We start from the raw sequence: 27,975 nt of genomic DNA, 5'->3' as shown, positions 1-27,975 counted from the left end.
CTGCAGGCGGGGATTCGTCTGGGCTTGCATGTGTCAGCTGCCACCTGCCTTCGCCAACCTGAATTTGCGCATCCAGGTGCTTTGTACAAATTATCTTGAGGTCCACTTCTGGGCTGGCGAGGGCAAGATTACAGCTTGGTAGGATCCTGGAATGAAGAAGCATTGGCCGCTCCCCATTTTTGGAAATGCTGTGTTAGACCCTCACCCCGGAAGTGATACCTGGCCAGCTCCTGGCTGGGTTAAAAGCTGACTTCAAGAGAATCGCAGCAGAGCTAGAGGCTACTGGAAAGAGCCCGCTGAAGACGAGCTGTGAAGTATTCCCCAAGAACCCAGAGATGCAGACACGGAGCAATGGATTCAAACTAAAAGAAAGAAGATTCCACCTAAACATTAGGAAGAACTTCCTGACAGTAAGAGCTGTTCGACAGTGGAATTTGCTGCCAAGGAGTGGGGTGGAGTCTCCTTCTTTGGAGGTCTTTAAGCAGAGGCTTGACAGGCATATGTCAAGAATGCTTTGATGGCGTTTCCTGCTTGGCAGGGGGTTGGACTGGATGGCCCTTGTGGTCTCTTCCAACTCTATGATTCTATGACCCTCCCTGAAAAACAGCCTGGGCGCTTTGAACTACAACTCCCATCAGCTCCTGCACCAGGGCTGACTGGGGGCTGATGGGAGCTGTAGTTCGAAGCATGGTTCTGCAAAACTGGCTCAGCGACTTCTTCACTCCCGGGAAAACCAGGGTCCCTGGATGGCAGCAGGGAAAAGGAAGGGGCACCGTTGCTCAGAGCTTAGAACACCTGCTTTGTACGCAGAAGGCCAGAGGTCCACTCCCCAGCTGGCACCTGCGGGTAGGCCAGATTCCAAAACCCTGCTGAGCTCCTGCTGCCAGTCCGTGTCGACAGCACTGAGCTAGGCAGACCAGCGCTCTGACTCGATAGAAGTCTGCTTTCTCGGCTCCTAACCTGAGATAAGGGGCAAAATCTGCAGGGACATATTTGTGCGATAAACTAGCCTGCTCCTCTTTTAGGAGCTTTATCCCGCCCCATCCTGGAGAAATGTCTGCGGACACCTTTGCCCCCCCCAGCACCGCCACCCCCCTGTCTTAAAACTCCAGGCGCCCACTCCCGTGGCCTCTTCCGGGGACCCCCTGCTTGGGTTCCACGGCAGCATTTCCCAGAGTCTCCGTTTTCCATTGTTAGTGCGAGAATTGTCTGCCTGTCGTTCTCGCAGATGGAGGAAAAGAACAGCTGCCCTTGCAGAAGCCTCCCCTCGCTGCCCCCCACAAACCGGTGCAGCCCCCTCCTCACAACGAAAAATTCCTTCTCTGAAACATGAGGTCGCCAACCGCGCCACAAGCGCCTCAAGCCAACGCCACCCCGAGGGGGAGAGAGACGCCCTCCTTGTCACAGGACTCGGGGGCCAGTTCTTTGGGGTGGGGGTCCAGGGGAAGCCCAGCAGTCTGCTTTTCAGCCTGCGGCAGGCAGGGGCCTCATCACGAGTCCAGGCTGGTGGTTTTGCCGGGGCAAGAAACTAATCGCCAAACGGCACTTTAAACCACAATGGAATGTCTAGGTGGCCATTTTCTGCACCCAGTGTGCTTTGCTATTTTTATTATTTGTTTCATTTCTATATTTTAAAGAGCAAATCTTAAAGCCGTTTGCGACGCCAAATGAAACAATCCAGAATAAAACAAATTCAAGCTTCGGGGGTAATATATTCCATGGCGTTTTGCTTTCCCCGGGTGCCATTCTGGTGTGCAGAGATCTCCACGTGGTCACAAAGTGGACCTCTTGCCAGTCACAAAATGCACCTGGCGCCTGGCTAGTTTCTAACATGGGACATTTCTGCCCGTGGAGACAGAGCATTTCCTTCACCCTGGCTAGGAGCCATCGATCGCCCTCTCCTCCTCCATGAATTGCCCAGTCCTCTTTTAACAGTAATATCCAAGGCAACACCATGACCAAGTACAATACAGTAAAACAATGTCAAATATCGACTCTTTATGAAATCTATACAGAACACAAAACGAAATGAAATATAGGAAATATGAACTCTCTTCAAAACCAAGTAAACAGACATCTTATAACTCTCTGAAAGTCTCGAAATATGAACTCTTAATGGATTCTCTTCAAAACATAGAACCAAATAAACAGAAGTCTTATAAGTCTCTGAAAGTCTCAGAAGACTATGCAAGTCTTTGAAGGGAGCAATATATCAGATTCTTTTCTGGTGCAAACAAGCTGTGAAGTTTAGTTTTATGGCGTCCAACACGGCCGAAGTAGTCTGCAAACAGTGATTCCGGATACAACCCACTGTTTCGTGGAATTCTTCTTCAGCACAGCAGAAGGATATGGAAATACTTCATAAACCCATCTATTTTGTGAATGGATATGTATGAAAATAACAATTGCTATGGAGCAGTGGTCATAAAATTATGTACAGTAGTCCTCTTTTAAAGCTGCCTGGGTTGGGGGCCATCTCCGCCTCCCGTTTCACCTGGTCAGGTCAGGAAAGAACAGCTTCTTCGCATAAGGTGCGCATCCTTGACTTAGCCCTGGGGAAAACAACAACAACAACAACAACAACAACAACAGGGCTATGGACGGTTACTAGCCACAACTGCTCCCACAGTCAGAGGCAGGGAATGCTTCTGAATCGCAGCTGCTAAAAACTGCAGGAGTGGAGAGCGGCTCTCGCACTCAGGTCCTGCTTGTGGGCTTCCCTTTGGGGCATCTGTTTGGCCCCTGTGAGGACAGGATCCGGGGGCCCCTTTGGCCTGATCTTCCTATTTGCCCTCATGGTGGTACTGGGGGCAGTTATCTGTGACCTGCCTTCCAAGAGTGTTGGTCCCTTCAAAGTTTCCAGGGTGGGCCCTACTGTTTTGCTTGTCCCTTAACTTCCTGCCGAAATCTCATAGGTTTTTTTTTTTTTATACCCCCAATGCCTGTGATTCTGCCCCTGACACTATGGTGCAAGAGCGGCCCTTCAGAGGGCAAGAGCGCGGTGGCATTTGGGGGAAGTATAGCAGAACGACTGATAGAGCAGAATGTTACCTGGATGAATCCACCACTGATGCGCTATTATAGGGCATCAGTGACTTGTTGCGGAAGATACTCGCAAAAAAACCCCAAAAACCCTGCAGTGTAGAAGGGCCCTCTGGCTATTTTATTTTATTTTATTTGCATACGTCTCATGATTGTAAAGAAACGAACATGCCTCAAAGTGGTTTACCGAAAGGGTAAAACGGTAAATGGGAAAAATGAACAGCAAAAATGTAAGGCTTTCGGAAAGTTAAACTACTGGTGGTCCAAAAACAGATTAAAACCTGCACGAGCTTCCTAAACACCTGGGCCGGCCTTATCTGAAGGAAAATTTGTTCAGCAGGCGCCTGAAAGAGTACGGGGAAGGAGCCTACCTGCTTTCAATCGGCAGGGAGTTCCCATGTGTGCAAAAGATCGAGTTCTTGCAAGCTCAGTTGCGAGAGTATGAGGCTCCCACAAGGGATGGAAGATTCCTGCATTTCAGGGGGTTGGACTAGATGGCTCCTGGGAGACCCCTCCTGATTCTACAGGCAAGCATGCACAGACCAGCTGCCCATTGCCAGAGTGATCTGAGGCCTCAGATCAAACATGGCTTTTCGACCTGGCCTTGGCCACACTGGGCAAAGTCCATCCGCTGCCCAGCCATCCTCCCAGGGAGAGATTTTTAGACAGAGAGCAGCCCCATTTAGGATCTCCTGTACTGGCCGAAGTGAGAGACCAGACACCCCTCTCGCCTTTGAGACAGGGGCGGAGGAATCGCCGCCCATTCATTCCCTGGAGAGCAGATGCCGGGCGACTGTCTGCCTGGGATGCTTTAGCTGCGGTTCCTGCATTGCGGGGGTTGGGGTTGGCCTGGATGACCTTCGGGGACCCCTTCCACGTCTGCGACGCCCTGCCCAAAGAGCGTTAACTTGGGAGCAGAGCCTGCCGTGTCATGTGCAGCTAGCTACATAGCTAGCGTGAGTGCCTTAGATCTCATTAAGGGATTTCCGGGTGCCCCCTCCCCCTTGCCGTTGGTGGTGGTGGTGGCTATTTTGGGGACGGCTTGAGTCCTGTCACACTTTGCAGCCTGCCTGCTGCTGCTCTCGCTGCCACCGCCCCACTTTGTCTCGTGGGCCAAGGGGGGTGGAGACAGAGAAAAAGAGAGAGAGAGAGAGAGCCTGCTTGACCCCTCACACCCCCTCCCCACAGACCTACCTCCTGCCAGCTGGGCTGGGGGGGTGAGGAGGGGGCGGCAGGCCCTACCCCCCATGCCACTCTCGCTGTCATTGCATGCTAGGGAGGGCTGGAGGGCTCTGCTCTGTCCTCTTTCTCCAGCCCACCCCGCCATGACTCGTGCCCCACACGCGGGGGGCATGGGGCTAACCTGGGATTTCTCCAGAGCCTCTGGCAGAGGCGTTCGATTCCCGCTGGGAGCCGTGGGGCAGAGCAACCCGAGGGCTTGGTTCACGGGAGAGGGGCGCGCCCCCTCTGCTTCCCTGGGTGATGGACAAAGCAGGTACATGGGATTATTTATTCTTATGTGCAGGGAGGGGAGAGGCTGTGGGGCAGAGGCTGTGCCAGGGGGCTGCTGGGTCCAGTGGGGCTAGGGGAGTAGGGTTGGCATGTGGGGCAGGTTGCCTGGTGGGCAAAAGAAGGCGGCTTGTGTTCGGAGGAGTGCATTGCGGGAGCTGTAGGTGTTTGCGCTCTGTGGGGGAACCCTGAGGGCATCCAGCCTGGCTCTAGTTTTAAACCTGGGTTTCTTTTGGGGGGAAGAATTCTGTTAGATTGGGCCCAGGGGAGGGGGGAAGAGAAGGGTCCTGCTTGGCTTCCCCTCTGCCCCTTCTCTCCAGGTGTGCTTTTGCACCTTTTCTGGTTTCCGAAATGAAAGGTGTGGTTTCGGAGAAGGCCGGCTGTTGTCGGCGGTCTGTCCTTCCCCGTTCACCCGACAGCCCGTCTCTTGTGACTGGCTGCCTGGGCAATCCCCCCCCCTCTCCATGCCACCAACACCCCTGTAGAGGAGATGAATGAAGTCTGTTTGTATATGTTGGAGAGAGAGAGAGAGAAATGAATGGACTTTGGGAAAGTCTCCCTCCAGGCCCTCAGCGGGCCAAAGGACTGTGTCACCCTTAAGAAAAACAACCCGTGGATCGATTGCGGTTTAGAAAGCCACAGGGAAATGCGTTGAAAAAAAGCATGAGATGAGTGAGAACGGGAGCCACGGAGTTGGGAGGGGACCCCGAGGGTCATCTAGCCCAACCCCCCTTGCTGCAATGCCGGAATCGCGGTTAAAGAATCCCCGACAGGTGGCCCTCCGACCTCTGCTTGAAAAGCTCCGGCAGAGGAGCTTCCACTTTTGTCCTGGACAGCTGAAAGCCCCCCAGGGGCCAGGAGTTGGCTACTCTCTCTCTGCCCTCCTTTTCCCTATCCGCCTCCTTTTTAACGGTACAGAACGATCCAGAGTTGGGCCCCGTCCCCATGCTCTGAAGGTGCCTGTTGTTCTGCTCCAGGCAGCCTGTTCATACTGCGTTCACCCTGATTTGCTCACACAGAGGTCGCTACTGAGCATTGAAAGGTTTGCAAGGAGGCTAATAATAATAATAATAATAATAATAATAATAATAATAATACTGTAGTAATAATAATAATAATTTTATTCCTTATATGTTGCTCATCTGACTGGGCTGCCCCAGCCGCTTTGGGCTGCTCCCGACGATTAAAAACACAAGAAAGCATCAACGATTAAAAAAAAAAATCCTAGATAGGGCTGCCTTCAGGTGTATTCTGAAAGTCCAATAGTTGTTTATCTGTTTGACATCTGACGGGAGGGCGTTCCACAGGAGCCCTCGCTGTGCATTCCTCCTGCGAAGGGCTCTCCTTCCCGGGAGGTTTTAAAGCAGAGGTTGGTTGGTTGGTTAGATGGATGGCTGTCTGCCTGGGATTCTTTAGCTGCGATTCCTGCATTGCAGGGGGTTGGACTGGATGACCCTCGGGGGTCCCTTCCAGTTCTTCGGCAAAGACTCCAGAGAGCTGCTTTGCTATTCTAATAGCCAGAGAAGGGGGGTCTTAGGGGCTGTGAAATCTCCACAAAGAGAGCAGTCAGGGGGAGTGGGTGCTGGGAGTCCCTCGGACGCCTGGGTCCAAATTCTGCTTTGCACCACCTGGCTGCTGCACCCCCTTTTCGCGGAGTCGCGGAGTCTTTTGCCCAGGGTGCTGCACATACACACAAGCTGCCCTGTCCCGCTGCACAGGATTAGAGCGTCCCTTTCCCAACCTGGGGGGGAATGAGGCTGGACCGGCTAATCAGCCTTGAGTCGGGATTAGTGGTAAGATATCTGCCCGCACCCCCCTCTTTGACCTTCTTTCTCCCTCCCCACCCCTCTCCACCCTCATCCGTAGGGGAGCAGAACCTGAAGGGGAAGGGGCGGGAGGCTCCGGCTGGGGAGTGGGCTTCTGACCTCACCCCCTCTCTTTCCCCCTCCCCTCCCCAAACCCCTCTCCAGATAACCAGTTCAGAATGTCCATCCTGGAGCGCCTGGAACAGATGGAGAAGCGGATGGCCGAGATGATGGCGGCAGCGGCCTCTTCTTCTGCTTCCTCCTCCTCCTCCTCCTCCTCCTCTGCAGCCCCTGCTCAGACCCAGCAGCGAGGGGAGAAGCCCCCCAGCCAGGTGAGATGGGGTGCCAGGCGGAGAGGGAGGGCAATGGCGGCGAGAGGCTCAAGGGGCGTCTGGGAGGCAGGGCAGGTGGCAAGCGGCCATTCGCTTTGGTAGCCGAGCCCTCCCAGAAGTCTCTCCCAGGTCCTAGCCCTCATTTAATCCCCACGACAGCCCTGCGAGGTAGGTGAGGCTGGCCCAGGGTCACCCGGTGAGCTTCGTGGCCGAGTGGCGTGACTTGAACCCAGGTCCCTCCCAGGTCATGGTCCGACACTCTGGCCATGGTGAGCCTTTGCTGTTCTGCTGCCCCTAAGACACTTTCCCCACCTTGACAGAGCTCAAGGCAATTTCCAAACCAAGGGCAAAGTATGTGGGTTTGATGGGGCTGCCTTTCCACGTGCCCACTCTGCCTCACAGAAACACAATAGTGCTGGGAAGGGACCCCCAAGGGTCATCTAGCCCAACCCCTCTTCTCATGACGGTCAGCACCCTCACAGGATTGTAGAGTTGGAAGGGAGCCCTTCGGCTTTCTAGAACCTGCTCCCGCCCCTCCCCCACTTCTGCTTCACAGCTGTGGTTCCCGCATTGCAGGGGGTTGGACTAGATGACCCCCAGAGGTACCTTCCAACCCTCCCAAAAGAATTTTATGATTCTTTGTGACTGAGGCGAACGCACCCAGCTGCTGCCTCACGTCTATGCCCTTTGCCCTCCCCCAGTCGCTTCTGGGATTGGGGGTCTACGCAGGCCCCCATGTTCCCCTCCCAGCCTCTTGGGGCTCTGGCCAGGTCAGTGACCGCCCCTCGGGGAGCATCTGCATGGCACCCTTCTCCCCCCCACCCTGCGTTTTCCTTCCCATGGAGGGAGGCGTCTGACTAACCCAGCCAGGGCTGATGCTGGGGGCTTCTGCGGAGTTCCAGCTCCGAAGCTGTTTCTAACTCTCTCTGCTTAAATTGTCCTTTTAAAAATGGATTATTTCTAGTATGGTTTTGAAATCTTTTTAATGTTGTAACCAGCTTTGATGCGCTTTGCAATTGAGTGGTACATAAATACTTTTATGAAGGAAAGAAAAATAAAGGGGGGGGGGTTCCTCCCCACAGCTCCCGGCACCCTTTGCAAAGCACAGCTCCCAGAATCCTCTGGGGGGACGCCATGACGGTTCAAAGTGGTATCGTAGCGCTTTTGGAGTATGGTGTAAATGTGGCCTCCGTGGTCCCAGAAGGACGGGTAAAAGAAAGTCCTTCTTCATGCAGTGCATAGGTAAACTGCAGAACTCCCTCCCCCAGGAGCCAGTGATGGCTTTGAAAGAGGATTGGACCAATTCGTGGAGCAGGATAAGACACTTGAAGGCTTCCGGCCACGATAGCGATGCTCTCTGCCTCCACAGTCGGAGGCAGCAGTTGCTGGGAATTGCAGGAGGTTGTGCTCGGATCCTGCTTGCTGGTTTGCCACAATGGGCATCCGTTGGGCCCAATTGGCCAGATCCAGCAGCCAGCCTCTTCTGCTGCCCTTAAGGAACCTCCCGCTCCAGAGGCAGTTGCCAGGGGCTGGGTTGCCAGGGGTTATTTTGCCCCTGGGAGAGGCTGCTGGGCTATATGGGACATGGGCTGGATCCAGCAAGGATGGTTCTTAAGGATGGTGTTTTTGTGTTCTGTGGACTGAGAGATTTGGGTGGGTAGTTTTTATAAAAAGAAAAGAACCCAAAAAAACTTCAAAACTGAGGACAGCCAGAGGACGCTTGGGGGACCTTTGGAGCTCGCAGTCGGGCCCCTTGGACATTTTGGGGGTGGGGGTGGGGGCGGTGGCCAGCCTGGGTTTTGCGCTCCACCCCCCCCTTGATCTTGCATCCTTTTCTCTTTGGCGGACAACGCGCCTAAATTTAGCCCCTTCTCTGGCGTCAGCGCTCAGGTTTCAGCGGGATTGGCACCTAGGTGGCCGGCCGGGCTATTCTTGGCTCTCTTGGGGCGGAAAGATAAGGCCCAGGCAGGCAGGCAGGCATCGTCTGTCCGTCTGTGGGGATTAGGGATGGGGGGGGGGTTAGAGAATGGGCTGGGAATTCTTTCCATTGAGATCAGCAGGGGGTGGGTGGGGTGGGTGCTGTTGTCTCAGGACCACTTGGCCCCCTTTGTCAGGGGGCTCCTGATGGGTGTGTGTGGGTGTGGGTGTGTAGTGGCTGCCGGCTGCCCCTGCCTCCTGAGGCAGGGAGTTCCTTAATTGAGTTATGCCCTTCCTTTCATCCGTCCCTAAATTCTTCCTAAATTCAGCTTCATTGGATTTCCACCTGTTCTGGGGTGTGGAGAGATTTCTCTGTCCAGTTTCTGCATTTGTTGTTGTTGTTGTTTAGTCGTTTAGTCGTGTCCGACTCTTCGTGACCCCATGGGCCATAGCACGCCAGGCACTCCTGTCTTGCACTGCCTCCCGCAGTTTGGTCAAACTCATGTTCGTAGCTTCGAGAACACTGTCCAACCATCTCGTCCTCTGTCATCCCCTTCTCCTAGTGCCCTCCATCTTTCCCAACATCAGGGTCTTTTCCAAGGATTCTTCTCTTCTCATGAGGTGGCCAAAGTATTGGAGCCTCAGCTTCACGATCTGTCCTTCCAGGGAGCACTCAGGGCTGATTTCCTTAAGAATGGATAGGTTTGATCTTCTAGCAGTCCATGCATGCCGGGCATAATTTTACAGTCTTCTGTCACGTCGCCTCTTATTCACCTTCTCTCTAAACTTAAAACCCCAAACGCTTTATAGGGGCGTTTGAACATTCTAGTTGTCCGTCCCTGAACCTTTATCCAAATCTATTAAAACGCAGGCGATGAGAACAGAGCTCTTTCTCTCCTCCCAGCCCAGAAAATCCCCAAATGCACTGCAAGGGGAGGGGTTGGGCTAGATGACCGCTGAGGGTCCCTTCGGACCCCACAGTTCTATGCTTCTGTGTGCGCAGACGGAGGGGGCTGGTTCCCTGTGGTTTGCGGCTGGGGAGGGTCAGACTCCCCCCTACCCCCCTCCCTGCCAGGGCACTGTGACCCAGAGAGCGCAGCAGGGGCGATTCTTCGAGCGCCTCGACTTGGGTTTCCCCTCCACAGTGTCTGCTGGCTGGCGTCCGCGCTGGCATCCCGGCCTCGTGGGGAGGCCACCTTCTCCCACCCCCACCCCGGCCCAGCAGGCTTTGCACCCAAGGCCTCCCTCTTGGCGATAATGCGGGGGCTCTCGTGCCCTTTGCAGCTGGGTCTGCCCCCCAGCCAGAGAAATTTTCCCTTGAGGAACGGGGGTCTGGGCTCCTTCTGCCCCCGCAAATGGGACTTCCGGGGGTCTCGGGGCCCCTCGCTCCTTGTGGGGTGCCAGGGGGTGTCTGTAATTGGCAGTGCCATGCCTGGGGGAGGAGAGCCAGAGAGCGGGGTTTTTTTGGGGGGGGGGGTAGAGAGAGAGAAAACAGACCCAAGGAAATTCGATGCCCGAGCAGCCGCCTCTCTGACATTTCATTGTGGATTTGTGACTGAGAACCTCTGGCCAGCGATGCCTTTGAAGCGCCGCCTGGGACTCCCAGCAAGGGCAAGAAAACCACCTGTTGGGCGGCCTCTGAAACCTCAGGGTGGGCCTTCGTCAACCTGGCGCCCACCGGACTACAACTCCCATCAGCCCCCAGCCAGGGCAGCCCAAGTCTGGAGCATGATGATGGTTGGAGAGAGCGAAGCCTCTCCTCGAGGGGGTGGGAAACCCACATCCCTCCAGGTGTTAAGATCCAGCTGTGCCGATGGGATTTGTGGTCCGAAACAGCTGGTTGGTTCTGGGGGGGGGGAGTGGCGGCAGAGAACGGCACCCCAGTTCTCGCCGATGCCCCAGTCTCTTCACCGACCTCCTCCTCCCCACCCCTCTCCCAATCCAGGCTGCCTTGGACTCCTTCGAAGACCGGATCGTGGCCCTGTGCGAGAAGATGATGTCTCAGTCCTGCTGGCTGCGCTCGGAGACCCTTGTCCACCACGTCAGCTTCCGGGGGATGACCCTCCTCCACTTGGCCGCCGCCCAAGGGTACACCCGCCTCATCGAGACCCTCATCAAGTGGCGGTGAGTCGCCCTGGCCCCCGTGAGAGCGGTGCCGCTTCCCGGCAATGGAGCACTTCGAACACTATTTTTAGGTGTTTTCTTTTTACCTGGCATCTCCCAGCTTCTGAGAAAGTCTGAGTTTCAACCCCTGGCAGGGCCACCCGTTAGATGGCAGTGTGGCACAGTGGTTAGAGGGTGGGGCTGGGATTAGTATGCTGAAATGAGGCCAACCAGAGACCAGCCCCTTGGACTCAGGAGGCTGAGCATTGCGGCTGGTAGCCTTCGATAGGCCTCTCCTCCTCCATGGGTTGGTCCAATCCTCTTTCAAAGCAGTTGGCCATCTTGCCTCCTGCAGCAAGGAGTTCCGCAGTTTGACTGCGCACTCCACAAATAAGTCCTTCCTTTGGTCTGCCTTTAATCCCCCAACTCTCTGCTTCACTGGGTGCACTCGAGTCGCTCCATGCCCTCAATCATTCAGATGGGCTGGGTAAAATTATTATTATTATTATTATTATTATTATTATTATTATTATTATTATTACATCTAAGGTGCTTCCTTACGCTACTAGCAGACAGCAGCTTCCCAGTCCAGTGCTCAGTTCAGGGTGTTGAAAGAGTAGCCTAGATTCTTCCCCCCACCCCACCCCCTGCTTTTTTTGAGAGCCAGCGGTGCTTCTGGCCTTCCTGTGGCAATGAGTTCCATGTCTTAATTGCATGTTGCGTGCAGAAGCCCTTTCTTTGCCAGCGCAATTCATGGGGACGGGAGGCGAGGCTGTTGCTGGCCTGACCCCCCTGCTCCCTCCCTGAGCCTGACCCGATTCCTTCCCCTCAGGAACCTCAACGCCCAGAGCCTCGACCTGGAGCAGGAAGTGGACCCCCTCAATGTGGACCATTTCTCCTGCACCCCCCTGGTGAGTTGCATGTGGGAGGGCTCAAGCAGCATGACCTGAAGACACCCACTCACCCTAGAAAACACCATCTCTGCAATCCCACTTCTCATAGAAGGGACCCCCAAGGGTCATTTAGCCCAACCCGCTGTGACGCATCATCTGTTCCAGATGCGAAATCTCACTTAAAACCTTTCCTCCCTCACCATCTCCCTCCAACCTTCCTGTGGCTGGAGTGTGTGGGTGCAGGTGGAGTTCGGGGTCCACAAGAATGGCTTTTTATTATTACCATTGAAATACAACACGTAAAATGGTTTTTTTTAAGTGAAATAACAGCATATTATCATCATCATCATTAAAATACAACACATAAAAGTGGTGGGTTTTTTAAGTGAAAGAACAGCTTTTATTATTTAAATACAACACATAATAATAATAATAATAATAATAATAATAATAATAATAATAAATTTTTATTTATACCCCGCCCTCCCCAGTCAAAAACCGGGCTCAGGGCGGCTGACACCAACAGAACCACAATAAAACATAAAAACAATTAGTTAAAATACAGATTAAAATACAGTATTAAAATTTAAAGTGCAGCCTCATTTCAAGTAGGCCATAAATCCAAGTCATGAGGGAGAAAAACACAGGGGTCAGGCTGAGTCTAACCCAAAGGCCAGGCGGAACAGCTCTGTCTTGCAGGCCCTGCGGAAAGATGACAAATCCCGCAGGGCCCTGGTCTCCTGGGAAAGAGCGTTCCACCAGGTTGAGGCCAGTACTGAAAAGGCCCTGGCTCTAGTAGAGGCCAATCTAGCCATCTTATGACTCGGAATCTCCAGAATATTATTATTTGTGGACCTTAAGGTCCTCCGCGGGGCATACCAGGAGAGGCGGTCCCGTAGGTACGAGGGTCCCAAGTCGCATAGGGCTTTAAAGGTCAAAACCAGCACCTTAAACCTGATCCTGTACTCCACCGGGAGCCAGTGCAGCTGGTAAAGCACTGGATGAATGTGATCCCGCGGCCGGGACCCTGTAAGGAGCCTCGCCGCGGCATTCTGCACCCGCTGGAGTTTCTGGGTCAGCTTTAAGGGCAACCCTGCGTAGAGCGAGTTACAATAGTCAAGCCTGGAGGTGATCGTTGCATGGATCACTGTGGCCAGATCGGGGCGAGAGATGTAAGGGACCAACTGCTTGATGCGGCGGAGATGGAAAAATGCCACCTTTGCTGTGGATGCAACCTGCGCCTCCATGGAAAGGGAGGCGTCAAAGATTACACCCAAACTCTTGACAGAAGGCGCTGGTACCAATTGAGCCCCTGCAAAAGATGGGAGTTGGCCCCCCAACCCCATGTCGCCCCGACCTAGCCAGAGGACCTCTGTCTTCGAAGGATTTAACTTCAGTCGGCTCCCACGTAGCCATCCAGCCACAGCTTCCAAGCACCTGGTAAGTGTGTCCGGGGCCGAGGCAGGGCAGCCGTCCATCAACAGATAGATCTGGGTGTCATCAGCATATTGATGACAACCCAGCCCAAAACTCCGGACAATCTGGGCAAGGGGGCGCATAAAGATATTAAAAAGCATTGGGGAAAGGATTGCGCCTTGCGGGACTCCACACACCAAGGGGTGCCGCGGCGACAACTCTCTCCCTAGCGCCACTCTCTGTCCCCGACCTGAGATGAAGGAACGCAGCCATTGTTGGACTGTGTCCTGAATCCCCACGTCGGCAAGGCGGTGGTCTAAAAGGTCATGATCGACCATATCGAAGGCTGCTGACAGGTCTAAAAGAATCAGCAGTCCCGACCCACCTCGATCCAGCTGTCTACGGAGATCATCTGTTAAGGCTACCAGAGCTGTCTCGGTCCCATGACCAGGGCGAAAGCCGGACTGAAATGGATCTAGAAATACATAAAAGTGTTGTTGTTTTTTAAAAAAAGTGAAAGAATGGTTTTCTATTATTATCATTTAAATACGTGTAAAAAGTGTTTTCTTAAAAATAAAAAAGGAAAAAAGGCAAGAGAATAAATAGTAAACCACAGAATTTAGGGCTTGCCGATCAGAAGGTCGGCGGTTCAAATCCCCACGATGGGGTGAGCTCCCGTTGCTTGGTCCCTGCTCCTGCCAACCTAGCAGTTCAAAAGCACATCAAAGTGCAAGTAGATAAAGAGGGAAGGTAAATTTCTAAGCTGGTTCACCAGAAGCAGCTTAGTCATGCTGGCCACATGACCCAGAAAAACTGTCTGTGGACAAACGCTGGCTCCCTCAGCCAGTAAATCGAGATGAGCGCCGCAACCCCCGAGTCGTTCGCAACTGGACTTAACAGTCAGGGATACCTTTACATTGATATCACTATAACAATTTCTAACAATTAACAATTACAATTTTCAACCTGCTGTGTTTTGCATAAATGAGTTCCAAATTTATACAGTAATGAAATTTGTCCATGCAGAGACAACGCCTGTAAGCAATCCGCTCAAAGGTGGTTCTCGATTTGGGTCCGGGCAGCAAGGACTAACTCCCTACTCCCGCTAAGAGTCGCTGCCCAGTTCCTGCCCTGTGTGCTTTCCTCCAAGAGGGACAGGAACTTGCTTTTTGAAACAAACGCCAGCTCTGTTCCATGTGGCATCTGCTGCCTTGTGCCCCTGCCCTCTTGGATCCCACCCCACGGATGCATGTTTCACCCGTGTCCGCCCTCTTAATTCCTCCTCCCACCCCGTGTTTCCTCCCCACCTTTCCCCTGCTAGATGTGGGCCTGCGCCCTGGGCCACTTAGAAGCCGCCCAGCTCCTCTACCGGTGGAACAGCCACGCCCTCGCCATCCCCGACTCCCTGGGCCGCCTCCCGCTCACCGTGGCTCGCTCCCGGGGCCACGTCAAGCTGGCCACGTGCCTGGAGGAGCTACAGCGCCAGGAGGAATGCCTGGAACCGCAGCCCGCCACGGATCCGCTCCTGGACGTCTCCGGGGGTGCCGCAAAGGCCGGCAGTTGCCCACGCCGACCGGCAGAAGCCCTGCGCATCCCCTCCCCGCTCTCGGCCAGTCCAGACACAGGTAGGCGCAGGGGCTGGCTGTCCTGTTTTTTAGGAAATAAACTACATCTCACATTCAGTGGCATCTGCCTGGGCTCAAAAAAAGGCTTCTGCCACCTTAGGGGGCTTTTTGGTTTAGAGCAGGCATCCCCAAACTGCGGCCCTCCAGATGTTTTGGCCTACAACTCCCATGATCCCTAGCTAACAGGACCAGTGGTCAGGGAAGATGGGAATTGTAGTCCAAAACATCTGGAGGGCCGAAGTTTGGGGATGCCTGGTTTAGAGCAGTGTTTCCCAAACTTGGGTCTCCGGCTGTTTTTGGACTACAACTCCCATCATCCCTAGCTAGCAAGACCAGTCCTCAGGGATGATGGGAGTTGCAGTCCCAAAACAGCCAGAGACCCAAGTTTCGGAAACACTGGTTTAGAGGAAAAGTGAATAAAGGGGGAACACGACAGGGGATTATAAACTTATGCCTGACATGGTTGGAGAGATGTTTTCCTACTTCTCTCCCTTGGAACTCCGAGGGAAGCTGAATGTTGGGAGATAATATAGAAACCTAGAACTAGATAGGACATTGGCTCCCAGTGCATTTCCGAGCACTTTTCAAAGTGTTGGTGCTGACATTTAAAGCCCTAAACGCCTTGGCCTGAAGGAGCATCTCCACCCCCATCATTCTGCCCGGACACTGAGGTCCAGCTCTGAGGGCCTTCTGGTGGTTCCCTCGTTGCGAGAAGCCAAGTTACAGGGAACCAGGCACAGGGCCTTCTCGGTGGTGGCGCCCGCCCTGTGGAACGGCCTCCCACCAGATGTCAAAGAAATAAACAACTATCTGACTCTTAGAAGACATCTGAAGGCAGCCCTGTTCAGGGATGTTTTTAATGTTTGATATTTCATTGTGCTTTTAATATTCTGCTGGGAGCCGCCCAGAGTAGCTGGGGAAACCCAGCCAGATGGGCGGAATAAAAATCATAAATTATTATTATTATTATTATTATTATTATTATTATTATTATTATGGAAGGGACCCCTGAGGGTCATGTAGTCCAACCCCCTGTGATGCAGGGATTTGGGGCAGATTTATTTGATCTTTTCTGTTTTATTTCATCAAAGTTGCACCACGTTTGAGTGTGTGTTTTTGTTGTTTAAATAAAAAACGGCAACGCCTTAAGGCAGCTTGTGAAAAAGCATGAAACCGTAGAGCTATTGGGAAGAAAGGGGAAGAGCAGAAAGTTAAAGTTGAAAAAAATGACAGGCCAAACGCAGATTGAGAGACTCCCGTCCGTAGATCAGGCCAGTGGAACATGTTGGCCACCGTGTTCCCACAGTGGCCAAGCAGGTGCCTCTGTGGGGAGCCCAGCAAGCAGGATTCGAACACAGGAGCCGGGATGGCGAGACCCTTCTCTCACGTCTCCCCTTCCTCCGGCAGGGCTGAGCACGGCCAGCGGGGTCTCGTCCCCCTCCGAGCTGTCCGAGGGCTCCGTCTCCATCACCTCGGCCTACTCCAGCGGGTCGGCGCTGCGAGAGTCTCCCGCCTACAGCCCCGAAGCAGAGGGCGCCATGGACGTCTGTCACGCCTCAGTCCCCGAGAGCATCGCCGGCTGGTACCTGCGGGAGAGCCCCAGCCCAGCCCACGCCCTGCCCCACGCCGCCCCCTTCTTCATGGACTACGATGAGGTGGGGGCTGCGGCCCACGCGGGAGCCCCCGAGCCAGACCTGGAGCCGGAGCTGCTGGGCTACGGCGAGAACGCCGAGAACGAGGACTACCTGCCGGCCACGGACGTCCTGCAGGTGCACACCTTGGGACCGTATGGTAGCTGGAAGTGGGTTCCCTGAGGGTCATCTAGTCCAACCCCCCTGCCACGCAGAAATCACAGCCTAAAAACCCCTACGTTCTGTTTATTATTATGATTGTTATTTTGAGTCCACCGCCTTCTGTGGTCATAAAAATCATAGCATCGTAGGGTTGGAAGGGACCTCCGAGGGTCATCTAGTCCAACCCCCCCTGCGATATAGGAATTGCAGCCAAATGATTCCTAGCAGATGGCCATCCTGCTAAAAAAAACAACAACCCATGAAGAAGAGTCTGCCCCCTTCTGAGGTCATCCGTTTCACCATCGAACAGTCAACTGTGGCAGTGGTGGTGTAGTGGTTAGTGTCAGGCTAGGACCTGGGAGAAACCAGGGTTCAAATCCCCCTCTCTGCCACGAAGCTCACTTGGGTGACCTCGGGGGTCAATCACTGCTTCTCTCGGCTTACCTCGCAGGGTTGCTGTGGGGATTCACTGAGGACTAGGGAGAGACCAGGGTTCAAATCCCACCCCCCTATACACAACTCGGTGGCTGTGAAGCTCACTGGGCGCGGCCTTGGAGGCCAGGCACACTGCGTCTCTTAGGCTAACCTAGAATTGTAGAATTGGGATGGACCCCCCCCCCCAAGCCCCTGCAGTGCAGGAATACGACCCTCACAGGGGATTAAATGAAGAAGGGGTGAATAATGCTCGTGGGATACGGATGCAGTAAATGTACCATAAAGGGGACCCTGGCGTCCTGGGGCCAACGTCCTCTTTCTCTTCCCCTGCCCCAGGTGGACATGATAACTTTGGCCAAGCAGATCATCGAGGCGACACCTGAGCGCATCAAGCAAGAGGACTTCAGCTCCTCCGAGGCGCCCCTCCGAGAGCGACCGGGGAACCTGGGGCTGAACGAGACCATGAGCTGGCTAGCCAGCTACCTGGAGAACGTGGACCAGCTACCCAACTTCTCCCAGCGAAGGTAAGCGGCTCCCTTCCTCCTAGGCGGGTGGGCAGGCTGGGCTTCCCCTCTCCCAGGCATTGCAGACCCCCACCTTCATGTGAGAAGTCAAAAGAACCAGAGAATTGTGGAGTTGAGCGGGGCCACCAAGGGTCCTCTAGTCCAACCCCCTGGAATGCAGGGATTGCAGCTGAAGAATCCCTGACCAATGGTCACCCAACCTCCGTTTTGAAACCTCCAGCGTCCTTCCAAGGGAGTCCGTTGCCCTGTCGAACCGCTTTTACCATCAGAAAGTCCTTCCTTAGCGTTCAGCTCTCCTGCCCTCCAACTTTCCTCATTCGATTCAGTACATCACTGCTAAGCATTTCCTTCTGGGCAAGTGCAACGTTTATTAGATGAAATAGACAAAACGGCAGTATTTTAAACACCTTTGGATTCATGTACAGTGGTACCTAGGTTTACGAACTTAACCCATTCCGGAAGTCCGTTCTTAAACCGAAACCGTACTTAAACTGAGGTGGGCTTTCCCTAAGGAGGCCTCCCGCCGCCGGTGCCTTTCCACCGTTCGGATTCTGTTCTTAGGCCAAGGTAATGTTTGCAAACCGCGACACTACTTCTGGTTTTGCGGAGTTCGTAAACCGAATAATTCGTAAACGGCTGTTCTCAAACCGAGGTACCACTGTATTGCAATTGGAGAAGCCTGAGCGAAAAAGAGAACCCTAAAGCAATCAATACAACCAACTAGCAGTGATACTAGTGATACTGCTAGTTGGTTGCATTGTAGAATAGAATGTCCCTATTTTCATTTGAGGAATGTGGGAGGCTACAGAATCTCCTTTCTTTTGCCATTTGAAGCCATGAGTTCAAGTCCTGCCCTCCTGAGCAGGAGAAAACAAGCTTGCTCCCTCTTCCATGCGACAGCCCTTGAGATATTTGAAGATGGCTATCCTATCCCCTCTCAGTCTCCTCTTCTCCAGGCTAAATATACCCAGCTCCTTCAACCATTCCTCACAAGGCTTGTTTCCCAGGCCCTTGATACTCTTGGTCGCCCTCCTCTGCCCACCTCCCAGCTTGTCAACATCCTTCTTAAATTGTGGTGCCCAGAACGGGACACAGTATTCCAAATGTGGTCTGACTAAGGCGGAATAGTGCAGAACTATGACTTCCCTTGATCAGGACACTCGATTTCTGAGAACAGCATTCGCCTTTTTTGCTGCTGCATCACACTATTGGCTCACGTTCAACTTGTGGTCTCTTCAGACCCCCAGTTCCCTTTCACGTGGGCTGCTGTTGAGCCAAGTGCCCCCCGCCCTGTATTTGTGCCCCTGGTTCTTCCTTCCAAAGTACAGAACCATCTGGGATTCATTTCATTCGTTTTGGTCCAGCTCTCCAGGCCGTCCAGGGTCCTCTGGAGTCCCGATTCTGCGTTCCGCGGTATCAGCTCGTTGCTCACCCTTCAACGCCGTCTCCCCCCCAATTTCTCTTCCAGGTCCCTGGCATCCTCCCCCTCCGGCCACTCCTGCCTGAGCCCCCTGCCCTCCCCGCTGGGGGAGCTGTCCTTTGACCGCCTCCCCCCGCCCCCCACAGCGGCCAGCTGGGCCGAGTTCCTCAACGCCTCCGCCAACGGGAAGATGGAGAGCGACTTTGCCTTGCTGACCTTGTCGGACCACGAGCAGCGCGAGCTCTACGAGGCGGCCAAAATCATCCAGACTGCCTTCCGCAAATACAAGGTAGGTCTTGTCCAGGGAGGTGCCTTGGTGGATAGGGACCTGCTTCTTCCTGGGTTTGCAGGTCAGTTTCTCTGCCCACCCCTCTTGGAGACTGGGCACTTGGGTGGGGCGGGTTCTTGGTTCTTCCTTCTCCCCATTTCTTCTTCACAACAACCCTGAGAGGCGGGCTAGGCTGACATATGGAGACTGGCCCCCCCAAGGTCCCATCCAGCGAGCTTTGTGGCTGAGTGGGTGGTGGGATTCGAACCCAGATCATAGTGGTTTCTTAATTGCAATTATTTGTATGGTTTTAATAGACTTTACACACACACACTCTGCAGTTTTAATTCTATGAATGTTGAATTGTTTTCTAATTCCTATTTTCCTATGTTTTAAGCTGTTCTCATTTTAATCTGTAAAAGCCGCCTTGAGTTCCTGCCAGGGGAAAAAGGCAGAGTATGAATGAATAACTATATAATAGAAGTAGTAATAATAATAGTCTGACACTCACCAACCGCTGTACCATGCTGCCTCTCGTTCCTCTAGCACAGTATTTGGTGGCTCTCGCAGAACGGGTCAGATTTCACAGTTGGAAAGTCTCCAGGGTGCAGCAAAGATTCATAGTCCAAGACGTTGTTGTTGTTTGTTTGGTTGTTGTAAAATTTGCATACCGCCCTTCACTCGTAGATCTCAGGGCTGTTCACAACATAAAAATACAAGATAAAATAACAAATGACCAATAACCCCTCTCCTACAAACACATCTAAAACATAGCTGCCAAGTTTTCCCTTTTCTCACGAGGAAGCCTATTCAGCATAAGGGAAAATCCCTTTAAAAAAGGGATAACTTGGCAGCTATGATCTAAAAGACCAGAGAATGTTAATCAGGGAAAGGACTGGCTATAGAGAAATGGGAGCCACTGCAGAAAAGGCCCCGTTCTCATGACCACTTGTGAAGTGGTCTTCACTTGTGAAGAAGGGCCTCACATGATCACAGAATCATGGAGTTGGAAAGCTAGGAAGGCCATTAAAAAAGATAACTGAGGTGGAGAGAAGCGTGCTGGTTAAGCCCCTGAGGTTTACAAACTCCTCTTCCGCCTCTCTTGAAATGAGCAGCCTGGAGGGTATTGCCAGTTGCCTCTCCCAGTGACAAAACTTGCTGGCTCTGCCCACCTTTGGCTCTGGCGCCCCCTAATGTTGGCCTCCGGGACCTCCGCCGCCCTACCTGTCCCAGCCCCCACCTGGAACCTTTGCTTTCCCTTGTGCTCCTCCAAGGGGCCCTGCGCTGGGCAGGCATAGGCAAACTCGGCCCTCCAAATGTTCCAAGACTTCAATTCCCATCATCCCTGACCACTGTTCCTGTTAGCTAGGGATGATGGGAGTTGTAGTCCGAAAACATCTGGAGGGCTGAGTTTGCCTATGCCTGGCATTAGGGGGGTCTCACCTGGCCTGTCTTTCTCTCTCCCCCCTCCCTCGGTTTCTGGCAGGGTCGCCGACTGAAGGAGCAGCAGGAGATGGCTGCCGCCGTCATCCAGCGGTGCTACCGGAAGTACAAGCAGGTAAGGTCCAGCCAGGAGGGAGAAGTGGCCGGGGGGAGGGGGATTGCTCTGAGGCAACTGCGGAACTGCAGAATCGGAAGGGACCCCCAGGAGTCATCTAGCCTGACCCGCCGCTGGGCTCTTTCTCCCTGGGTGGCGCCGGCACACCCATGCCACCCCCTCCTCGCCTCGGGGGAAGTGGCCATCCCATGCTAGCAGCTCGCCGACCCACGAACTAACCTGCTCTTGTTATTTCTCTCTGTCTTGCAAGCTAACCTGGATTGCTCTGAAGGTAAAACAGGACAGGAGGGGGCCGTGTGTGTGTGTGTGTGTGTGTGTGTGTGTGTGTGTAGCAGGGGAGAGCCTGCCCCTGCTTTGGAGGGGAGGGGGATAGGTGCCCTTCATTCCACTGGGGAGCCCAGCGAAACCTTTTCCAAGTGACTGATCTGTTGCATTTATGCAGGTGAAACTCGGAAAATTAGAATATCGTCGAAAAGTGCATTTATTTTAGTAATGCGACTTATTATTTTTTCTATTTCTTTTAATTTTTACTAATGCTTTCTTTTGGAAATTCCACAGTAATAAAACAAATAGTTACAACAGTACAAAAAATAAACATTGCTACTGTATTACATTTCATTAATTACATTCCATTGACCCGCCCAAAGACAAATAATTACAATTACAACAAATCAAGGCTTGACATATCTTGCTTTGCATGTCAAGCATCTATCCCATATATTGGTTTCACCTTTTAAGTTGCGTTACTGAAATAAATGCACTTTTCAACGATATTCTAATTTTCCGAGTTTCACCTGTATGCCACCTGTATGTTCTCATCCCTCCCCCCCCTCCTCGTTTAATCCACACAACAACCCTGCGGGGTAGGCTGGGCCGAGAGGTAGTTGCTGGCCCAAGATCGCCCCATGGGAGCCTCTCTCCCAGGTCCTCCCTGCTCTCCCAGGTCCTCACAGGACAGGTGCAGGCAGTTCGGGGGGGGGATGGACGGCCTTGCTGCACCCAAGGAGAAGCACCCAGGGAGAAGCTCCTCTCCATGGTTCGTGGAGGGGGACGGGCAGAGCGGTTTGTGCTGAATTCTTGAGCGGCAGGGACCCCCAAGGGACATCTAGTCCAACCCCCTGCAATGCGGGAATCGCAAAAGAAGAATCCCTGGCAGGTGGCCACCCGACCGCTGTTAGAAACCACTAAGCAATTTACTCCCTTGTGGGCTCAATTCCATGTGGCTGGATCCTAGAATTACAGTGGTACCTCGGTTCCGGAAGTCTGTTCATAAACTGAAGCGTTCATAAACTGAAGCGAACTTCCCCATTGAAAGTAATGGAAAGTGAATTAATCCGTTCCATATGGGTCCACGGCGTTCGTAAACCGAAACTTCGTAAACCGAGGTGTTCATAAACCGAGGTTCCACTGTATAGAGTCGAGAGGGACCCAAAGGTCATCTAGCCCAACCCGCTGCAATGGTTGAAAAGGTGCTGATTTGGGTGAGGTGCTGGTGGTTGGTGGGGAGGTATCCGGCACGGCTGGGGCGTTTCGGGTTTACAGGGGTGTCAGATTGGAGACAGGGCTCCCTCAATAACCGCTTCCTCCCTCCCTTCCTCCCTCCGGTCAGTACGCTCTGTATAAGAAGATGACTCAAGCGGCCATCTTGATCCAGAGCAAGTTCCGCAGCTACTACGAGCAGAAGAAATTCCAGCAGAGCCGCCGCGCCGCGGTCCTGATCCAGCAGTACTACCGCAGCTACAAGGAGTACGAGAAGCTGAAGCAGGGGAGGCGGGCCTCTGCCGCCATGCAGCAGAAGATTAAGTGGGTGCCCGGACGCCTGGGTCCCCCAGAAAGGTGGGCAGTGGTGGAGGGGGGGAGAGAGAGCACCTGCGTTGGCTGCCTCCATTCAAAATAGCAGGGTTGTTTGTATAACTAATGTCTGTAGCATTGCATTGCAGGACTCCTAGCGCTCGGAGGTGGCGTAACTAGGCCTACTCATTTCCCTACTCGTATTGAAATACTGCCCCTCAATGAGGACAAACGTAGATTCATAAAAACGTTTCGGGGTATGCGCACCCCTGCGTCCCCCCCAGGAAAAAACCACTGACTATGCACAAGGCAGTTACACTGCCCAAGAAACAACAAAACACGCAGCAAAGGCCGTACACCTTATAACAATCAGATCCAATACTTTAAAAGCCATTTAAAAAACATACGTTTAAAAGCAACAGCTGGCATCCAATAAAGTAAGGCACAATAATCCATCAGAATATAATAGCCCACAACAAAATTAACTCTCGGAATATCCGCAAATGATAATCGGACAGATTCTCACTCTTGGCAATTGCAATAATAAAACAATTGCTAAACTCTCTTTATTTTGCTGGCACCTCTCTGTCTCGGGCGGCGATGTGCACCTTATAATCTGTCAAAATAACAGTGGGTCACAATGCATAAAATATCACAGTCCGTACAAAACCATTTAAAAGCCTCAAATTGAGAAATATCCTTGGGAGGGGCAGTTGCTGGGCTGGACTTGTCTACGGCTGGGAGGCCCCTCTCCCCCTCCTGTCCTCCTCCTCCTTGGATATGCCCCATCCTCTTTTGATTTGGCGGCCCTCGCTGCCTCCTGTGGGAGGGAGTTCCACAGTCGAACCCTGCACTGCAGGAAGGGCCACCGCAGCCCACCCTCCTCTGCCGTGGCCCCCACCTGACCTCTCACGTCCCCCTGCATCCTTGCAGCAGCCGGCCTCTCCGGCTGGCTCCCTGCCAGAACCAAGTGTGATATTATCTGCCCCGGCTGAGAGGGAGTAGTAATTTTAGATGCTGTGAGGTCATTCCTCTCCTTCCCTCCCACCCTCTCTGGGCTTGACCGTGCGGCCTTTTCCCCGCTGCTCTCTAGGGACTGGAAACTTGGCTAGTCTTCTGCCTCTTGGGGGAGGACCAAACCACCCCTCCTCTGAGCCTGTGGGATGAATGGCTCGTGACTGCCCTTTCCTGCCAGCTGACCGAAGGCCAAGCAGGGGATCTGTCCTAGTCTTACATTTCTATTCTATTTATTTACTAGCTGGCCTGGCCACGCGTTGCTGTGGGTTTTTGTGTTAAATGGACCCTTTTCTGTTAAACTGACCTTCAGAGTCTCCCTTCAGAGACCCCTCACCTGCCCTGTCCCAACCCTGACTCCCCTACTGTAAGTTTCAAAAATAAGACTCCCCCACCTGCATGTGTTCCTGAAAATGTCCCCACCTCCCACTGCTTTCGCTGACTCAGGCTCCTACTTTCCCCCCATGGCTATGTGTTCCCCCCTCCCTTTGTTGTGCCTCATCCCTGTGCCCCCCACCCATGTGAAAGGCCCTCTTCTGTTTGTTTTTCCCTGTGGCCTACTGAATGGCCTACTCAGTTTTCCCTGCTTGGCAATGCTGCGGCCTATTGAAAAAGCTGGGCCTTGTTGCTGCAAAAGGACTGTTTTCAGTTGGTTGCTGTGGAATTTTGTGATGTCATCTGGCAGCGCAGCTTCAGAGGCAGCAGGGTGCGATCTGCCTTTCTATTGGATGCTGCTGGAGTTTTCAGGGCTTCTGGTGGTGACGTCTAATTTGGGCGCCACTTTTTTCTGTTTAATCATTATTTTAGGTGTGAAAGGTGTGGGGTTTTTTGGGGGGGAATTATGGCAGATCCCTCCCTGATGGGCATGGAATGTTGTGGCCAAATTTGTTACATTACGGTTCAGCAGTTACGGAGAAAGGCTGTGACCTCCGCGCGCGAAATGCCTACTTTTTATATATATAGATTATCTTGCTGGTAGTTTGTTTTTAATTTCTATTCTGCCCTTAATAATCCACACACCCACACACCCCCGGCAAACACATTTTAAAGGCCATAGAATGTTAATCTGCCCAAAGGTCTGGTTGTAGAGTAACATTTCATATGCCACCTAAAGATATGTAAGGAAGGCGCCAGGCGGGCCTCCCTGGGGAGGGCATCCCACAAATGGAGAGCCACCGCAGAAAAGGCCCCGTTCTCGTGTTGCCGGCCTCCAGACCTCTCGTGAAGGGGGCACACAAAGAAAGGCATCGGGTGGTGATTGCAGAATCTGATGGGTCAGTTCATATGGGGAAAGGAAAGTTTCCCCTAATGCTTAGCCAGAATCTCCTGCCTCTTCCATGTCATGTCTCCTCTCAGTCATACGCACCTCCTTCAACCGTTCCTCATCAGGCTCGGCTTCCAGACCCTTCATCATCTTGGTCGCCCTCCTCTGCCTACCTTCCAGCCCAGGGGTCAGCAACCTAAGGCCCGTGGCCCACGGGGGTCATTTAACCAGCCCACGAGCCGCCCCTGAACCGAGCCGCCTGCTCAGCAAGTCCCTGCGCACTGCGCTAAACCGGCACAGCGTGGCGCAGGGATTTGCTTCCGCAGTGCCGGAAATCGCATCTGCGCAGATGTCTGAAATTGTGTCTGCGCAGACACAGACACCGGAAATCGCGCACGATCCAGCCCATGGAGGGATCTCCAGTGGAGTAAACTTTGCCGACCCCTGTTCCAGCCTGTGTCCATCTCTTTCTTCAACTGGGGTGCCCAGAACCGGACACAGGACTCCCGGTGGGGAGAAGAAGAGCGCAGTAATATGACTTCCCTTGATCTCCGAGTGTGTTAGCTGCCTTCGCTTTTGTTGCTGCTGCATCACACAGTGGGCTCACGGTCAGCCTGGGGTCCAGCGAGACGGCTGGGTCCCCTTTTCATATGCACTGTTGCTGAGTACATGTTTGCTCCCTTGAACCCCAGGACCCCTCCCAATGCACGGCTCTCTCTTTCTCTCTCCCCCCCCCCCAAACAGAGGAACGTTCCTAACCAAGAAGCAAGACCAGGCAGCTCGGAAGATAATGCGGTTCCTGCGACGTTGCCGACACAGGTGAGGTGGAAGGATGGGAGCAGAGGAGAGCTAGCATGGAGGTGGCAGGCTTAGGGGGCTTAAGAGTCTTTGGGTGGACTGTCCTGCTCTTCTTTAAACACAGCAGTGCAGTAGTAATTTTTAATTTTTTTTAATGTGATACAAGATTCTGCAAAATGCGGTGTTGTCAAACAGGATCTGGTGGCAATAGCATTTCTCCTGTTTGCAGAGAAATAATAGAATTGTGTTTCACAATTTCCTGAGTTGTTAAAAGGCTTTATAGACTAACAGCGACACCTCGAACTCGGCTCTGAAGCAAATTGGCTGCCAGAGCAGATCTCTGAGCAGCAATGGTGTCGTATGCTGACAGGGCCACCCTCCCAGCATCCGGATCAGCCGTGTGGGAAGAATGGTGGGAGTCGGAAGGGACCCCGAGGGTCATCTAGCCCAACCCGCTGCCATGCGGAGGAACTCTTCTCACGCTTGCCCTCCCCCCTCCATCTCTCCTTGCAGGATGAAGGAGCTCAAGCAGCGAGAGGAGCTGGAGGGGCCCTCACAGAAGCGTGGCCTGGCCACTTAGCCCCCCCACCCTGAGCCCGACGGCCTGAGAAGGAGAGTCTTAAGCCCAGGCGAAGAAGGAGCAGCTGGGGCAGGACTGTGCAATAGAGACTGGCTGAGTGGGGGGGGACACAAACTCCTTCTCCCTCCCTTGCCCCTTTGGGAGCACTGAGGCCCCAGCAGTGCCTCTCCCCCCACCCTCCGCCCCCCCCCACGCTTCGCCTTACACCGGTGCCAAGTCTTCGCCCCGCTTCCCTCCCCCCTCTTACCCCCACGTGTGGGGCAGGGGCAGATTAGCCAAGGTTTGGTTTGGGGGGAGGCGCAGGCGGCTGAACCCTCCTCCTCCAAGCCCTGAGTGCGCAGGCCTGGGCGCCACTCAGCTCAGTATTGCCTGCACTGGCCGGCAGCGTCACCTTCAGGGTTCCAGACAGCCCTGCTTGGAGTTGCCAGATTGGACCCGGGACCTTCTGCACGCGAAGCAAGGTGCTGCAGCCGCCCTCCTCCAGGTCAAAGCATTGGCCCATCCAGCTCAGTATAGCCTACACTGACCGGCAACAGCGGCTCTCGGGGATTTCAGGCTCCTCACTCGGGAGTTGCTGCCAGGAGCCGAACCTGGCTCCTTCTGCATGCAAGGCAGTTGCTCTGCCAATGAGCCACGAGGGCACTTCCCATTGGCCCAGCTAGTTCAGTATTGCCTGCACTGACTGGCAGCAGCAGCAGCGGCTCTCCCACAAGCCAGAGAGGGAATCCCTCCCAGCCCTTCCCGGAGGTGCTGTTGGGGATTGAACCTTCTGCATGCCAAGCAGCTGTTCTACCCACTGAGCTCCGATGCCCCTTCGCCTCTCCAAGGGGCCGCATGTCCCCTGCTTACAGAGGGTCCTTATGGAAGAAGCCCCCCACTTCTTACTCTCACTCCCACCCTCTCTCCTGCAATGCACTTTTGAATCTCCCCCCTCCCCCTCAAAAAAAGCCGGCCCACTTTCTCCTGTGTACATCTTCCTTCTTCACAAGTGTACATATCTAGCCTCTCCGGGGCCGAGCTGGTGGATCTCACGGGGTCCCTCTCTACTTCCTTCCCTCCCTCCCCACCCCCGCAGCCCCCTCACCCTCTATCTCCAACCCCCACCCCACCCCTTGGCCTCCCCTCCTGTAAATATTTGTAACATATGGACAAAAAAAGAAGAAATCTATACTTCAGAATCTATTTAAAATGTGAAGGCAGCATCTTTGCTTCGAGGGGGGAGGGGGGAGGGAGGGAGGTGCATGGGTTTTAATTTCAGAGCCACGCCCACCGCCATCGTGTATTTAAGCCCCGCCCACCCTATCGCTTCCCCCTCCCCCTTCCACCTGTCATTTCTACAGTTTTTTGCATGAGTTTTCATTTGTTTGTACAAATTTACATTAAACCGCCAAAAAAAAAAGTGTGTGTGAGTGAGTGAGTGTAATTAATTGGAAATCCTTGTCCCATATGAGGATCGAACCTGCTACTTTGCCGTTATCAACACCAACTGATCTGGGGGGGAAGGAGCTTGTCCTGCAGCAATGCTGGGCTCGATTTATTACACTCAGGGGCACAGCTCTGCCTAGTTTTAGCACCAGGGTTGCAAATCGGACCTTCCAGAGCTGCCTCTGAGCATATGCCGAGTGAGTTTTTGTCATTGCGGAATTGCAAAGTGGGAAGGGACCCCGCAGCGCAGGAATCACAGCTGTGATATTTTGGGTTCTTTTTATTCTCTCACACACAGGATGAGCATAATATGACTCTCAAACATGGGTAGGCAACGTAAGGCCCGTGGGCCGGATGCGGCCCAATCGCCTTCTCAATCCAGCCCGCAGACGGTCCAGGAATCAGCGTGTTTTTACATGAGAAGAATGTGTCCTTTTATTAAAATGCATCTCTGGGTTATTCG

The 27,975-nt window shown here is 53.4% G+C and overlaps 1 protein-coding gene across 1 annotated transcript in view; it reads left to right on the top strand.

The window, feature by feature from the left end:
- CAMTA2 (calmodulin binding transcription activator 2) overlaps window positions 1-27,021 on the top strand; it is a 46,529-nt gene extending 19,508 nt beyond the window's left edge. The window contains exons 12-22 of the mRNA XM_060281952.2: window positions 6,522-6,688; window positions 10,551-10,729; window positions 11,541-11,619; window positions 14,339-14,642; window positions 16,050-16,411; window positions 17,207-17,394; window positions 18,863-19,103; window positions 20,569-20,640; window positions 22,250-22,476; window positions 25,454-25,528; window positions 26,021-27,021. Coding sequence (XP_060137935.1) covers window positions 6,522-6,688; window positions 10,551-10,729; window positions 11,541-11,619; window positions 14,339-14,642; window positions 16,050-16,411; window positions 17,207-17,394; window positions 18,863-19,103; window positions 20,569-20,640; window positions 22,250-22,476; window positions 25,454-25,528; window positions 26,021-26,087 — 1,961 coding nt within the window. The 3' untranslated portion in view covers window positions 26,088-27,021. The remainder of the gene's footprint in view (window positions 1-6,521; window positions 6,689-10,550; window positions 10,730-11,540; window positions 11,620-14,338; window positions 14,643-16,049; window positions 16,412-17,206; window positions 17,395-18,862; window positions 19,104-20,568; window positions 20,641-22,249; window positions 22,477-25,453; window positions 25,529-26,020) is intronic.
- The last annotated feature ends 954 nt before the right edge of the window (window positions 27,022-27,975 follow it).

Source organism: Zootoca vivipara, chromosome 12, assembly GCF_965207765.1.
Source record: "Zootoca vivipara chromosome 12, rZooViv2.hap1.1, whole genome shotgun sequence".
Taxonomy (NCBI): domain Eukaryota; kingdom Metazoa; phylum Chordata; class Lepidosauria; order Squamata; family Lacertidae; genus Zootoca; species Zootoca vivipara.
This window is presented reverse-complemented; position numbering and strand designations above follow the sequence as displayed.